This window comes from Littorina saxatilis, linkage group LG11 (genome assembly GCF_037325665.1).
Source record: "Littorina saxatilis isolate snail1 linkage group LG11, US_GU_Lsax_2.0, whole genome shotgun sequence".
Taxonomy (NCBI): Eukaryota; Metazoa; Mollusca; class Gastropoda; order Littorinimorpha; family Littorinidae; genus Littorina; species Littorina saxatilis.
The window spans coordinates 24,380,289-24,395,747 of NC_090255.1; the positions used below are offsets into that span (position 1 = coordinate 24,380,289).

The window sequence follows — 15,459 nt, forward strand, 5'->3', positions numbered from 1 at the left end:
CACATCAAAAGCACATGCATCACTGATTCTTTTTCTTTTGCTCGTAGTAGGCCTTTTTCAGTGTGTCAAGCGCTTCTCTACTGTACTTGCGCTTGCCGAATGAGTGAGGGCGAGACTTCACCACTAGAAGGCTGTCAATCAATCAATCAATGAGGCTTATATCGCGCATATTCCGTGGGTACAGTTCTAGGCGCTCTGCAGTGATGCCGTGTGAGATGAAATTTTATACGGCCAGTAGATTGCAGCCATGTCGGCGCATATTTACCTTTCACGGCCTTATTCCAAGTCACACGGGTATGGTAGACAATTATTAACTGTGCCTAAGCAATTTTGCCAGGAAAGACCCTTTTGTCAATCGTGGGATCTTTAACGTGCACACCCAATGTAGTATACACGGGGGGTGGTTCGGACACCGAAGAGAGTCTGCACACAAAGTTGACTCTGTGAAATAAATTTCCGCCGAACCTGGGATCGAACTCGCGCTGACAGCGGCCAACTGAATACAAATCCAGCGTGCTACCAACTGAGCTATATCCCCGCCCCATCAGACAGTAATGATCTCAGTCCTGTGCTTTTTCACCCAATTTTGCCATTGAAAAAAAACAATGCCAAACATGTGAATTAATTTTTTTTTTAAATAAAAATACTTTTTTTTAAAAATCTTTTTTTTTTATGATTTTATGAAAATCGTAGTCTTGACACGGATAGCGGAATGGCGTACTTTTTGCAGAAAATCGTAATAAATTACGCCAAAATCGTAAGGGTAAACATGTCTGTTGAGAGCTACAGTCAACGCTTGAATGTTGCCATGGTAACATCCGGTTTGCTCTCTCAGAGCTGAGCATACTTGTCACGAGGAATCGAGCAGAAAAATTAAACGCCTGGGCAGAGATTCAAACTCCAGACCTCCAAACTTCCCCAGTGTTGACAAAGAGAGAAAAATAGATAATGTTGTACCATTCTATGCTTGAATTACCATTCATGCGTTGCAAAGACGTAAAAATTGCTGTTCAAACCATACTGTGTTTCAAGTCGCCCTGGTAAAGCCGACGGGCAAAACCATACTGTGTTTCAAGTCGCCCTGGTAAAGCCGACGGGCAAAACCCAGACCTGTTTACCCCCATAAGTGTTTTGGAGTAATGCTCAGCCCCAAAAATAGTAATCCTGGCACAAAAATAGTAATCATCCAGCATTCGTCGCCAATTACAACGCACATGACAACTGTGTCTGCGAAACGCAATCATGCACATATATCCATCATTCACAAACAAAACACATCAGTCAGTTTTTGTAGTCATCATAATTTCAACGAAGATCACATCAAAAGCACATGCATCACTGATTCTTTTTCTTTTGCTCGTAGTAGGCCTTTTTCAGTGGGTCAAGCGCTTCTCTACTGCTTGCCGAATGAGTGAGGGCGAGACTTCACCACTAGAATAAGGCTCTCCAGCGTCTTATCAGACAGACATGATCTCTGGTCAGTCCTGTGCTTTTTCACCCCATTTTGCCATTGAAAAAACAATGCCAAACATGTGAATTGATTAAAAAAATAAAAAATATATATTTTTTTTTTTTTTAACATTTTTTTTATTTATGAAAATTGTAGTCTTGACACGGATAGCGGAATGGCGTATTTTTTGCAGAAAATCGTAATAAAATACGCCAAAATCGTAAGGGTAAACAGGTCTGGGGGAGGTAACCGAAAAAAAACCTCCATGCCCATATATAGGCATGTTCCATGGTAGTTACCTCCCCTCTTGGTCTCCTGCGCATGCGCGGGAAGCGACCGGTGACAAATCATTCCTCACTGAAAACGAACCCCTTTGGAACATTATAAAAACGTTAGCGGGGTAGGTTGGGAGGGTATTCACTATGTGAGTTGTATAAGTATATTAATCAAATGAAAATTTATTTTTAAAATTTTCGATTAAATTACATATTCTTACATCAACTCACATATATAGCAGATTGCTAATATAGGTGTTGGGCTATTCACTTTATGATCTAGCGAGTATTTGCCCTGCAGCTACCATTGCTGGGAGACAATTGCTACCGTCCTGGCGAGTGCTTGCAACATCTCGCAGGTAGAAGTTGAGAAAAACATCCTCAAAAGTCTAATAAGCTGCCCTTAGGACTTCGGAAATTCTTTATGATAAAGCGAATATTTGCTCTGCAGCTGCCATAGCTGGCAGAGAACTGCTGCCTTCTTGGCGAGTGCTTGCAACGTAACGTATGTAGAAGTTGAGGAAAAATGTCCTCGGACCTCCCATACGCTGCGCTGAGGACTTGGGAAAGTCTTCTGGACTTGAGTACCGCCATCAGACCAGGGAACCCCTGTTTTGCATTTGGAGTCTTCTCAAACAAACTTGGTGTATTTTCAGGAAAATGAGCGTACTCCACACAGCCTTTGAACATCCATGATTCAAACATGCTTCACACGCATCCGTCACATCGTTAATTAAGTTTACCAATACATTTCAAATAAATGCTTCTTTCAATGTTTACTGACAAAATCTGTAATCATGTGTCGGATCGGCTTCGGGATGCGCTTGTGAACAAAAGTAGTCTGGGAATTTTTCTTGTCGTATTTTTTCCCCACTGACCGTACACACTATTTCAATGCTGTGGCGATTTTGCTATCTCAGCAGCAGGCAGCTTTGAGCAGGCAGGCCAATTATAGCGCGACCCTGCGCTCGCGGTGACCTCTTTTCCGTTTCGCGCGGAAATGCTAGCTGCACAAAGGCTTGTATTTCGTACTCTGGAACTGTACAGCTGTGTGGGCCAGTGTAAAAAAAATACGTGTTTCTTGGTATGAAATGGACTGGTTTGCGTGACTTGAATGTTGGATTACCGTCATCTTGTGTATATTGTTACTCTGATATTCAGGCTTTGTGTATGTGCAAACTAGAGGTCCGCGGAGAATCGGTTTGTTTGATTTTGAAGTAATTCTTCTGTCGACTGTACCGGCCGGTCGCTCTTTCTTCTACTTCCAATAAGCAGAACGTGAGCATTGTATACCATTTTGTAACCACGCTCAATGTTTATACCACCGACCGACTGTGATTCTGATGTTGCCGTCAGTAAGTACTTAGTCTAAACTGTGTCATAAGAGTGAGAATAAGTGCGCGGATGTTTTTGTGTTTGACTTTGGAGCAGTTTTGTTTCGTTAATTCACGCGCCTCAACAGTGCAGGCACGGTTTGGAATTGGAACAGGCACTCGACTCTAGTGCATTTAATCTATTCTGTTTTTTGTATTGCTTGTTTTGCGTCCCCCCCCTTCCCCCTTTTTGTGACGTGTTTATTCCTGACTTAATGTTGTGACTGTAATTGTGCTTATGTTCTTGCCTGTCTGTATCAGTGTATTATGGTTTTGCTTGTATCGATTTCTTTCAATTTGTAGTCACTCTATTTATTGATTTAAGTTGTCTCAGTTAAGAATGGCGGCAGTGCAACATACGGAAGATCTCCACATATTTAGGCTAAATGCTATGTGCAGAATTTGTGGCAGAAGATCAACGGCAGCGAAGGACAAACAACATATCATTAGACATTGCAAAAACTATGCATCAGTGTTGTTTCAGTTTCACGGTATTCAAGTTTCTGAAGAAGCTAATGGCACCACTTTCTCAAGTACATTGTGTGCAACATGCTCTTCTCGTCTCAGCCAACAAAAAAAACCTAACATTCCACCTCAAGGATTGTCAAAAGCAATGCATAGTAACATTGAAAAAACAAAAGTGATGTGGACACAATACAACTCCAAAGTGGAAGTAGCTGACTGTAGTGTGTGTAAAACGTTTGCCGAACAAATGGCCGGTTGTCGTAAAAAAACAAAAAAAGCCAGTGAAAAAGCTGCTAGTCCGCAAAGAAAAAGCACATGTGTTTGTTTGTATTCCATTCATATGCTGTTGAAGTGTTGTGGGCGTTATTGTCTGTATATGTTATGTTGTGTCTATGTACGCCTACAAGAATTTGCATTCGCGCTCTGCCAGTACAAGTCCGAACTTTATTGGGTGTGCCTGTGGTCTGCTGGCAGGCGAGCACAGAGAATGAACATTCCTCCAGTAAGCCGCCTCTGCGAGCTAGAGTAAAGCGCTTCTTTGGTCTCTGGCAACGTTGAACTGCGCTGATATGCCTCGCAGCACAACGCAAACGGCGATGCGCAGACAAAGTCTTTGGTAGTGCCTGCTAACAGTCTGCAAGCAGTGATATCGCGCCGCTGGCTATTTTTACCACTCCCCATCGCGGGCCTGAAAAACAAGCCAGGAACAGCCGTGTCCTGCGTTGCAGGGTTATACATGCTAATCATAATCTCATTCTTGGGAGTGTTTTTCGCTTTGCTCTTTTTCGCCCTTTTTGCCCGGCGGAGTTAGCAGTGCTGCAACCTGCTTGGCAGAGCTCTTCTCCTTGTCGCTGTCCGCCATTGTTTGTTTACTAAAACAATGAGTTAAAGTGAAACCAACAAAAGTTTTGACAAGTATAGCTCAGGCGAAAATACAGCGAATTAACGTTAACCAACAAAGAACGTTCTCACCCAGAGTCCTATGCAGAAGAATAGTATGTAATACGCAGGGTCAATGGCCTTCCAACAGGCCGGTGGCTAAGTAAAGAGCCTGTAGTACTGGACATGTCTGATAGCAACGTGTTGAAGTAAGAGAATGATTTGTCACCGGTCGCTTCCCGCGCATGCGCTGGAGACCGAGAGGGGAGGTAACTACCACGGAACATGCCTATGTATGGGCATGGAGTTTTTTCATGCGGTTACCTCCCCCTTTTAACAGGGTCAGTACTTTCAATGTCCAAGCATCAAACTGAAGTTAATGCTATAAATGGGAGTTGATGTAAGAATATGTAATTTAATCCAAATTTCATTGCAATAAAGCATTCTAAATGCATGTAAAAATAGTGAACCATTAAAAACAATGCATGCAAGAATGCCAAAACAACAACAGCAGAAAACACATACAATCCCTTCATTTTTCCAAACACACAAACCTCTTCTTCTGTTCCCTCCTGGTGGTCTTCGTCAATCTCATCAAAAGCTCCCCCGGTGGCGTCGTGATAGCTGCCAACACCTGCCAGGTGTCTGTCCAGCCGGAACACTCGGAACATCCCTCCAGCACGCACGTTGGACACGCCAACCGGCATCAGACAGTCTTTCCTGTTCCAACGCCACTGGAAAAACTGCAGCTTCTCATCCATGGCATGCAGTGTCCCATCCAATGCATCCAGGGTTTGTTGGTAAGATGTGGCTGCCTGAACACCATCAATCAATGATGCCAGACGGGGTGGCATATCCAGCATCTGGATAGATGAAGAAAAAGAAAAATGCACTCTTAGATTCTTTTTACATGCAGTCAAGTACATGTATTGACTGAATGAGTCATGACAAGGGTGAGAGAGGATGTATTGTCTCCCTAGGTGTTTTATCTGTTACTCTGTCTGCTGAATGCATATCTAATTATTTTATTTTGTTGTGTTTGGGATTGAATATTATGCTTAAAATGGAAAATGTGTCAAATTGGAACCATGCTTAAATAGTCAACTTCAGTGTACAAAATCTGATTCGCACCCATGCCAATAGTGAAAAACTGGTTTTAAGGCCAGCACCACCACCGACTTAGCTATCTCCCCACCCTTTCTTTGATAGTCTACTGAAGCAAAATTTACAAGGAAAAAGTCCAAATTAATTCATACACACCTTGCTCTCTGGGATTCCATGAATGCAGCGCAAGATGGACAGTTCACACAACTCAGAGGTGTTGCCCTGCTCGATGTTGAGCAGCAAGGTCAAGGCCAGAATGAGCGCGCGCTCAGTAAGCAGATTAGTCATACTCTTGTCTTTCTTCAGGCTCGTCAGATGGCTCAGCAAGCAGAACTGCGATGGCTTTGTGCCGCACAACAGCCATACCAGCTTCTGTAAAACAACAAGAGCAGCAAACATGCAGTGCATGACAAGACTGTCCGGTCACAATATCATATGTGCTGCATAGATGCATGACTTTCTGTACAGAAGAGCTAATGCTCAGGCAACTCACCTCCATATATGCGCATGTATCCCCACAAGGCCTTAAGTAACTGCCCTTTTGTTAAGGCTTACAACTGTAAGAGAGAAACATGCAAGTTTGTTGCACAAATTCCGTAAACTGAATGGATTGTCGGGCCGCTTTTCCACAGTCGCATTCAAAACAAAATAAACAAACCTCTTGAATAAAACTATCAGGACCAAAGGTCAATGATGTTCGTCAGAGATGCTGACATCCGTTACCTGTACCAACTGCCCAGATTACTGGTGGGTTCAGCCTTACCTCAATTCTGTCATGCAGAAGTTTCAGGGTCTGCTTTTTTTCAAATTTGTAGTTCTCAAGCATCTGCAGCAGTTCTCCCCTCTGCGCTTGTGGCAGTGTCAAGTTGAAGAGCTTCAGTGCACGAGGGTAGCAGGATGGTAAGACCAAGAAACCGTTGCTGAAGTACAAGAACAACCAGATGTAGTCAAAATGAAAAGACGGTAGCAAAACGAAACGCAAATACTTGTCAAAAGACTAGGACTAAGCATGTCAGAACATACACACACACAGTATATAGTATGGAGAGGGGAGGAAATAATGAGAAGGGGGACTCAGACATAGAGAAATGTCAAGCGAAGATGTAGGTACCCTGTCCAACAAAATAGAACAGGGAGCAACCCTGCAAGAGAAAGCGAGAAACGGATGCATTAGGGGTCATCTCAGGTTGAAACCATCAGCTGGGACGAAAACAATCCACAGTCATAGGTGATAATGTTGGTCATCATATAGAAGAAAATTATACATTAAAAAAAAACTGCTGAGGATCCTGTGGCTTTGGTGTGGCCATCAATGACAGGTAGCTACAATATACAGATGATTACTACATGTTTGACTTTAGCTCCACCGCCCTGATATGGCCCTTCGTGGTCGGCTGGGCGTTAAGCAAACAAACAAACAAAACTTTAGCTCCGAGTCTGATGAAGTGGCATATACACAGTCCATACCCCCTGATCTTGGCGGCGAGGCAGAGGGCGATTGTGGAGAAGACTTCCATCCAGTACAGGAAGATGCGCAGGTCGGGCATCAGGCTGACCTCCCCACGGTCCAGCAGCAGCTTCACAAACTTGGTGAACTTGATCAACGCCTCCACCGGGTCAAACTTGCTGGGCTAAAAACATACAGCGACACTGTAACATCCACAACAACTTGATCAACAGAGAAGACTTTAGATGGGCATCATATTGTCACTGTAATTCACAAACTTGGTGAACTTGATCAGGGCCTCCACCGGGTCAAACTTGCTGGGCTAAAAACATACAGCGACACTGTAACATCCACAACAACTTGATCAACAGAGAAGACTTTAGATGGGCATCATATTGTCACTGTAATTCACAAACTTGGTGAACTTGATCAGGGCCTCAACAGGATTAAACTGGCTGGGTTTTAAACATATACAATAGTATCCGCAACAATGAACATGTGACAAAGAGTTCCAACATTGCAGTATGATCATACTTATTCCACACTATTTTAATAGTGTCTTGGATGAAAATTTGGATGTCATTTAGCAGAAAATCGAAAATTTTAATAATAAATTTTCATTTGATTGATATACTTACCCGAATCACATATATGCATTGTCTTAGTCTGAGATGCTTATCGTCTGAAAAAACCGCTTGCCGTCAAATTAAGGGAAGCAACCCTTTTAGAAAAACACTGACTCAGTGAGTTAGTCAGTTGGTTATTCTACGTGGGTTGTCCCCCCTGCCGTAGTAAGAATATGTAATTTAATATCATTTTAAGCTCTGTGTATGAATCAGTAGGTCAGAAATGTTGTGCTAAACCTGAGAGTTGCATTGTGATATCCCTACGTCAGGTCTAGACAATGCCTCAGGTCGAATGCACAGTCCGTGAAGTCTATGTAAACAGCAAAAAGAAATAGTACACTTTTCGTACTCCGACTACAAAAATGTATAGCCGAGTTCTTTTATGCAAACTTTCAATTCTAGTAAATATTAAATGCAGTTAACTTCTGATTTTGTGTGTGTGGTAATTTGTTTAACTGTAACCTTATTTTTTATTCCCCAATATCTGCACATTGCACTTAAATATGTATGATCCTAATGATGGACATAACGATTCTCATGTACAGTGCCACCTCATTAAAATTAATCTGTTATAAAAAGACATGTGTATATGCTGTTGAAATATGTGTTTTGAATGCATATCATTATATACAAACAAAAACAACACAATATGACATTCATGTTATACATCTTTGTGTTACTTTGCTTCTGTAGCTAAAAGGGGAGAACAAAAAAGCAACAAACAAATCACAAAACTCATCTTTTTGATCAAAAACAAATATTTCTGATCTGCAATTGCTTTTCGAATAAAATGAAAAGAGGCATTGAAGCCTTTGTTTGCTTATAAATATGCACATTTTACCAACCAAAATTAAACGAATTGCATGCATTTTTCGATTTTTAACTCCAAACATAATTCCGTGCACTGTTAACTTGATCTGTTTATCTAAATGTACCCAAATATAAAATTCAATCAGTGCATAATCTAAACAGGTCTTGAAGACAGATAAGAAGAGAGATTAACAGACCTGTAGATACTCCAGAGCGTCCAGATGTCTGCGAGCCAGAGTGATGACGACACGACCGTCCTGAAGCAGAGCGTACTTGTAGCGTTTCCCCACCCAGTTCGGTCGCCTCTTTCTCAGCTGCATCTCCAGCTCGTTACAGATCTCGTTCACCTGTCACATTGCCAACATACAATTATGTATCGATTTAACGCTGGAATTTTCTTCTTTGAACCATTTGACCTAAAAAGCTGACTTAAACTCATATTTAGGCGGCTAGCCGAAACTAACAAATAGTGCTACTAGTTTGTGTGCGTTCAATCATCAAAAATAAATTGCATTGAACTGAAATGGATTGATACATAAATGTTATTTGTATCTTTGACCAAAATATGACATTTTACTCAGACTCAACAGTCATTGTTGTCTCGGTCTGTGTGAAATGTCGTGCATCATGTACATTTGTATTTCTGTCAAAAATACAAATAACATAATGTAAGAATACCTACAAAATGACAAAGGTATACTCATGATAAAGTATTTGTTTTGAATATCCCATCTCAATTTAACTATATGAAGCTACTCTACAATAACAGATCTGGACAAAAGGCCACAATGTTACGCTATGGAAAAACCAACAAACAAAACCAGGGTTCAGCCTGGGAGAAAAAGGCAATGGGACATTTCTCCCCCTCAACCTACATGTTTTCTCAGCAGAGCAAGAAAGGTCCCTTGAATGTGACACTGACTGCCTCTTCCTTCTTGTTGAAAGCAGCTTTCTAACTTGCGTCTGTTTTTTCATGTCTAAAGCGTCCTTATGGTCACCGATCGTCAGATGGTTGTTAATGGATTTTCTTCTTTCTCTTTCTGTAGTTTGTCCTTTTCGAGTATTTTAGCTGACAAAGACATACCGTACTTTCCGGGTCATAAGGCGCGACTTTTTTCCTCGAGTTTGACCCCTGCGTCTTGTATAACGAAGCGCCTAATCCCTGTATGAAATACGAAAAAAATCAAAGAGACCGCCTGAGTACCAGTCAAACAGACCGCCCCATAGGTTAAACTCGGTCACTGACCCCGGTGCAGGAAGTGTTTCCTCTCTCAGACATAAAAGAGACCGCCCCATAGGTTAAACTCGGTCACTGAGTACAAGGCAACCCAGCTATCACAATGGACCTGCCTTTGATCTCGCCGCACACACAGAAACATCACTCTCTCAGACATAAAAGAGACCGCCCCATAGGTTAAACTCGGTCACTGAGTACAAGGCAACCCAGCTATCACAATGGACCTGCCTTTGATCTCGCCGCACACACAGAGCACACATATTTCCACTCTGTATTCTTCCTTTAATGTGCGGCTTATTTTCATTCTTCGACCGTTTGTTACCGGTATACTTTTTCAATTTTGGTGCGCCCTATCGGCCCCCTGCGCCCAATGGGTGACTGGATTAAAAAAAATTTTTAAAAGAAGGGGGTGCGCCTTATGCGCTGTAGCGCCTTGTCACCCGGAAAGTACGGTACGTCGAAACCGGTCCTATTATTCGTGTTTTTATTGTTCGTGTTTGGTGAGTGCATTTCCATTGTTATCTTGTTCTTATGCCAAATAATTAAATGAATTTTAATCAGCGAGCTGTTTGTTTCTACCACTCTCCTGTGTAAGGAGTCCGGACTTTCGTTCGTCATCATATTTTATTTAGTCCTCATAGATACCCATTCGTCAAAGCTAATAAATACCGTTGGAATGAGGAAGTCAAACCTATAGTCTAGCAACGCATGCATATTCCGTGCCATACAGGCCTAAAACGCTTCGCATAACATAAACAAACACACTGTCCGTTGGGGAATATCGCAGTCTGAAAAGACTACCTGTTACACAGCATTTAGATTTGAAAAATAAAATGCTCAAACACTAATTCTAAGGCCTTCCTCGTCTGTGTTGTCATCTATTCAACACCCAAAACGAACTCTGTAGCTCTCGCTCAATTTTAGATCGATATCTCTTGCAACAGCGCATGAAATACAAGTTTCGCTCAGGGGTGAAAGGTAGGACGAAATGTATGATTGGTACAATAAGGCATCACAATGAGAATTACAGTCTGGAATTCCCACTCAAAAGAAAGCCATTTTCAATTTGAGTAACTCAGCACTCAAATGTATATTTTAAGGTATTCCTGGTGTGTGGTCACATAATTAACAAGAAGGGCAAAGCCCATACGACTCACATGCTTGCCCTTGACCTTTACATGACCTTGACCTTCAGGGTCAAGGTCAAATAACTAAACCTAGCAATGACATCATACACTAAGAACTGCTTTACACATTTTTCCTACCAAAATACATGTGACCTTGACCCAAGGTCAAGGTCATCCAAGGTCATGCAACACAAAGCTGTTAATTCAAGACATAGGAAGTACAATGGTGCTTATTGGCTCTTTCTACCGTGAGATATGGTCACTTTTAGTGGTTCACTACCTTATTTTGGTCACATTTCATAAGGGTCAAAGTGACCTTGACCTTGATCATATGTGACCAAATGTGTCTCATGATGAAAGCATAACATGTGCCCCACATAATTTTTAAGTTTGAAACAGTTATCTTCCATAGTTCAGGGTCAAGGTCACTTCAAAATATGTATACAATCCAACTTTGAAGAGCTCCTGTGACCTTGACCTTGAAGCAAGGTAAACCAAACTGGTATCAAAAGATGGGGCTTACTTTGCCCTATATATCATATATAGGTGAGGTATTGAATCTCCAAAACTTCAGAGAAAATGTGAAAAATGTGAAAAATAGCTGTTTTTTAGACAACATTTATGGCCCCTGCGACCTTGAAGCAAGGTCAAGATGCTATGTATGTTTTTTGGGGCCTTGTCATCATACACCATCTTGCCAAATTTGGTACTGATAGACTGAATAGTGTCCAAGAAATATCCAACGTTAAAGTTTTCCGGACGGCCGGCCGGCCGGCCGGACGGACGGGGGGGACGGACGGACGGACGACTCGGGTGAGTACATAGACTCACTTTTGCTTCGCATGTGAGTCAAAAACCCAAACCTGAACTGAATAGCACTTAGGGCAATGAGAGACATTGTTTTTGCAAGGTTATATCACATTGACTTTAAGATTTCAACAATCATTCTGCTGCTTAATGATATTTATCTTCATTTTCAAATTACAAAACAGATTAACACTCACTCTCTCTCTCTCTCTCTCCCAGACCCCCCCCCCCCCCCCCCCCCCCCCCCCCCCCGTCCCCCCTCTCTTTTTTTCTCTCAAGTGAAGGTTCAGGACAAAACTCAGTAGATGAACCTAAACATCCCTACATCTCAGGCACACACATAGAGAGAAAAAAAGTGACCTTGATGTCCAGTTTGAAGAGGGGCACGAGGAGGGACGCCATGACGATCCAGTTGGTGGACTTGCAGCGTTCCTTCAGCACATTCTCCGATTTGCCTTTCCCCACACGCCCTGGGTTGTCCCACAGGTGCTGCAGGTATCTCTGCACCTGTAAAAATCTCTACACATCACACCTGGGTCAATCTTGCTTCCACCACATAAACTTCAGTTATCTCAACAATTTCTAATTTTACACAAATATCAGTTTTGGGCTTAATTCTTCCCCCACTGGCACAGCATCTGTCAATGACTGCTGCTACTTATATAAGTGGAACCCCCATTCAAGACCCTTCAATCGAAGACTTCCCGCATATTATGACCTTAAAAATACTGTCAAATGTTGTATGGCAGTGTTGCAAAAACCCAAGCAGCAGACTGTGCTTCCTTGCTTTTCATCGCTTCATGATAAGATTTTATCTGGCAAACAATGTTTTAGTAAGTTATATACAGCACAGTGATTGAGATAAAGCTCAAGGGGAACTTTACAAGAAGCTTTTCATTTGTGTGGTGGATGTGTCATATATGATTTCAGTGTTCTTCAGCCCAGACCCAAGTGGAGTGGGTTTGCACAGGTAGCTTAAAGCATACACAGACAGATGACATGTTGAATTCTTTTTGTCAGAAATAATGGGGGTAAAAGTCTATTGACATTTCTACATAGATGAACTTGCAGTCATTACTGGTCAGGTCCTAAACTATTCAATTTTTTCTGGCAGCTCTGCTAAATCCCTACCTGGTGGTGAATGCCGGCGTTCAAGGGACTCTTTATGGCAACACTGATGCAGAAACTCAGCACTCTGCTCATGTTGTAGGTCAAAAGACCGGAGGGGAAAATGAATTCCAGCAAAGTCTCCACAGAATTCCACTGCAGTTCCTGCTGCGCCAGAGACAGGGTCAACTCCGACAGCTTCACGTCGATCCTAATCAGCGACTTGGCGCCAGACTGAAGGGCGTGGTCGAGGCGAACTCGACTGGACAGAATGTTGATGGCCTCTTCCGACAGCCTCTGTTTGGCATAAAAACAAGCATCTTGTATAGGAAACATTAAATAGAGCGTTACAACAACAACGAAAACAATAAATCAGCTTCAGCAAGTAAAACAGTGCTGAAAAAAACAACTTTTAAGTCCCCCAATTTAAGACTTCCTCCCTTTTAAGACCTTGTTTTTTTTGCATTTGCAAAGCCTTTCCTGATTACTGAACCATCGCAATCACCCCTCATTGCAAAGATTTGCCCAATTACTGAACCATTACAATCACCCCTCATTGCAAAGACTTGCCCAATTACTGAACGGGAAAAAGCCTCACCTCTGTGTACGTCTCATGTAGGAAAGGGCAGAAGTCCACATCTTCACAGTCATGACCTTCCTAAAACACACAAAAATAACAACACATCAGTTACTTTAATAGATGATATTTGGAAATTCTTCTTTCTTCTTCTGGATTCCAGGACTGCAACTCCCAGGTACACTCGTGCTTTATGCACAAGTAGGTTTAAACGTGTATGACCATCTTCCCCCTGCCATTTAGGCAGCTATACTCCATTTTCAGGGGATGCATGTTTGGAATGTTCCCGTTTCTATAACCCACCAAACTCTGAAATGGATTACAGGAATTATTTTTGGTGCGCATGCATGTACAAAGGAGGAAAAGGTACAAAAGTTGGCCTGGACAATCTGAAAAGTCTCAATCTTTAGCCCATCAGGGGGGTTGAGCTTGAGAGAGGGAGGTGAGGAGCATTGAAGGGAGAGAGAAACTCACCTTGAAGCTGTGGCACTGGATGACCTTGGGCAGCTGACTCTCCAGGTAGAACTCCACCTCCCTGCACCAGTTCTTGGTCCTCAGGATCAGGTACTTGGCCAGGAGGTTGCACACCTCTGCGTCAGACCTGTACAGACGTTCCTCCTTCTTCTCCTCCTGAAAACCACATGCCATACCCCTCAGTTAAATTTGTCTGATTTCTGACACAGACATTCCTCCTTCTTCTCCTTTTGAGCTGAGCACAAGTTTGTCAGTTTGGAGTAGGTGCATGCAATACGAGATTGCCCTCTCCCTACATTCCCAACCCCCTACACCAGAAACCCATATACACAACAAACCTTGTTTGCAAAGAGCTGCTTGCTGCTGACCATACAAACACAGTGAGGTTTGAGCTTGGGGCATAGGACCAGTTCGCCCTCCGACCTCCCGCCCCCCCCCTTCCTAACCTCCTCCACACCACACACCTTATTTGCAAAGAGCTGCTTGCTGCCGACCATACGGATGCAGCGTGGTTTGAGCTTGGGGTGCAGCACCAGCTTGCCCTCGCCCGACTTCTCCAGGCCGTAGAAGGTCAGGTAGGTCTGGTAGCGGTTCTTGTCCTCGGCTGTGGCGGGTTGCATCAAGACGCGCACCACGTCAAACACCTTTTCCACGCCCCAGATCAGCTTGCGGTAGCTGTCAAGGTCAAGGTCTTTGCCCGACATGATCCTGTGCAGCATCTGCAAATGTAAAATTTAAACATTCTTTAAAACAATCTGAATACATCTTATACAGATTCGAAAGGGTGGAGTGGAAGGGATGCTCAGATCAGGAAGCATTCAATAGAGAAGTCAGGGGTTGCAATAACATGACTTTTATCTATATATATATATACGACTTGTGTCTGTCTCTGTGTTCGCGATGCACGGCCAAAGCTCTCGATGGATCTGCTTCAAATTTGGTGGGCATATTCAGGTAGACCCCAGACACAACCTGGTCGATGAGAATTTTCAACACATGCTCTCAGCGCGCAGCGCTGAACCGATTTTGGTTTTTCTGTTCATCTTCCCAGATCCATTCCCAGTAACTCTTCCTTATCTTCTCAAGTGTTTTGCGTTTATCTCCCTTCCTTCGTGTGGCGTCAATCCATATTCCCGTTACTATTTTTAGAAGGTCACTGTCCACAACGCTCAATCCATATTCCCGTTACTATTTTTAGAAGTTTTCCTTCGTGTGGCGTCAATCGCGTACGGTGCACCACTCACCCGGCAAAGCCGGGTACCCGGCGAAGCCGGCGTACGGTGCGCCACTCACCCGGCAAAGCTCTCCCGGCTCTACTTCTTCCCGGCTCAGCCGGCTACCCGGCGAAGCGGGTATTCATCTAGTTTAACATATACCAGAAGGCAGTGTAGTTCACTCCTCAAAGTCTAGCACAACTCCTACAGAACTCGTCACAAAACTTTTTTCCAACCAAAACCGATCACCTCACTGATATAAAACCAGCTGTCAAAAGGCATGTTCCAACACACATTAAAGTTCGTTTTAAACACTCCTCGAATACATCCTTCTCCAAAATAAAGTAATAATGGCTCAACTACACTCTCTGCTCTGATTAATACAGCAACACAGTCATCGTTCAATCATAAGTTGAACATCACAATCCAAGATACGCACACACATTTTAACACTTCCAAAATCACTTTGAGACTACTCCAGCCTCAA

The 15,459-nt window shown here is 42.9% G+C and overlaps 1 protein-coding gene across 1 annotated transcript in view; it reads right to left on the reverse strand.

The window, feature by feature from the left end:
• The window catches only part of LOC138979515 (TPR and ankyrin repeat-containing protein 1-like), a 108,805-nt gene that overhangs the window by 14,390 nt on the left and 78,956 nt on the right, over positions 1-15,459 (reverse strand). The window contains exons 42-51 of the mRNA XM_070352224.1: positions 14,223-14,477; positions 13,759-13,914; positions 13,306-13,365; positions 12,732-13,004; positions 11,961-12,107; positions 8,627-8,776; positions 7,014-7,177; positions 6,310-6,466; positions 5,703-5,918; positions 4,997-5,305 (exon numbers count right to left, since the gene is read on the reverse strand). Coding sequence (XP_070208325.1) covers positions 4,997-5,305; positions 5,703-5,918; positions 6,310-6,466; positions 7,014-7,177; positions 8,627-8,776; positions 11,961-12,107; positions 12,732-13,004; positions 13,306-13,365; positions 13,759-13,914; positions 14,223-14,477 — 1,887 coding nt within the window. The remainder of the gene's footprint in view (positions 1-4,996; positions 5,306-5,702; positions 5,919-6,309; positions 6,467-7,013; positions 7,178-8,626; positions 8,777-11,960; positions 12,108-12,731; positions 13,005-13,305; positions 13,366-13,758; positions 13,915-14,222; positions 14,478-15,459) is intronic.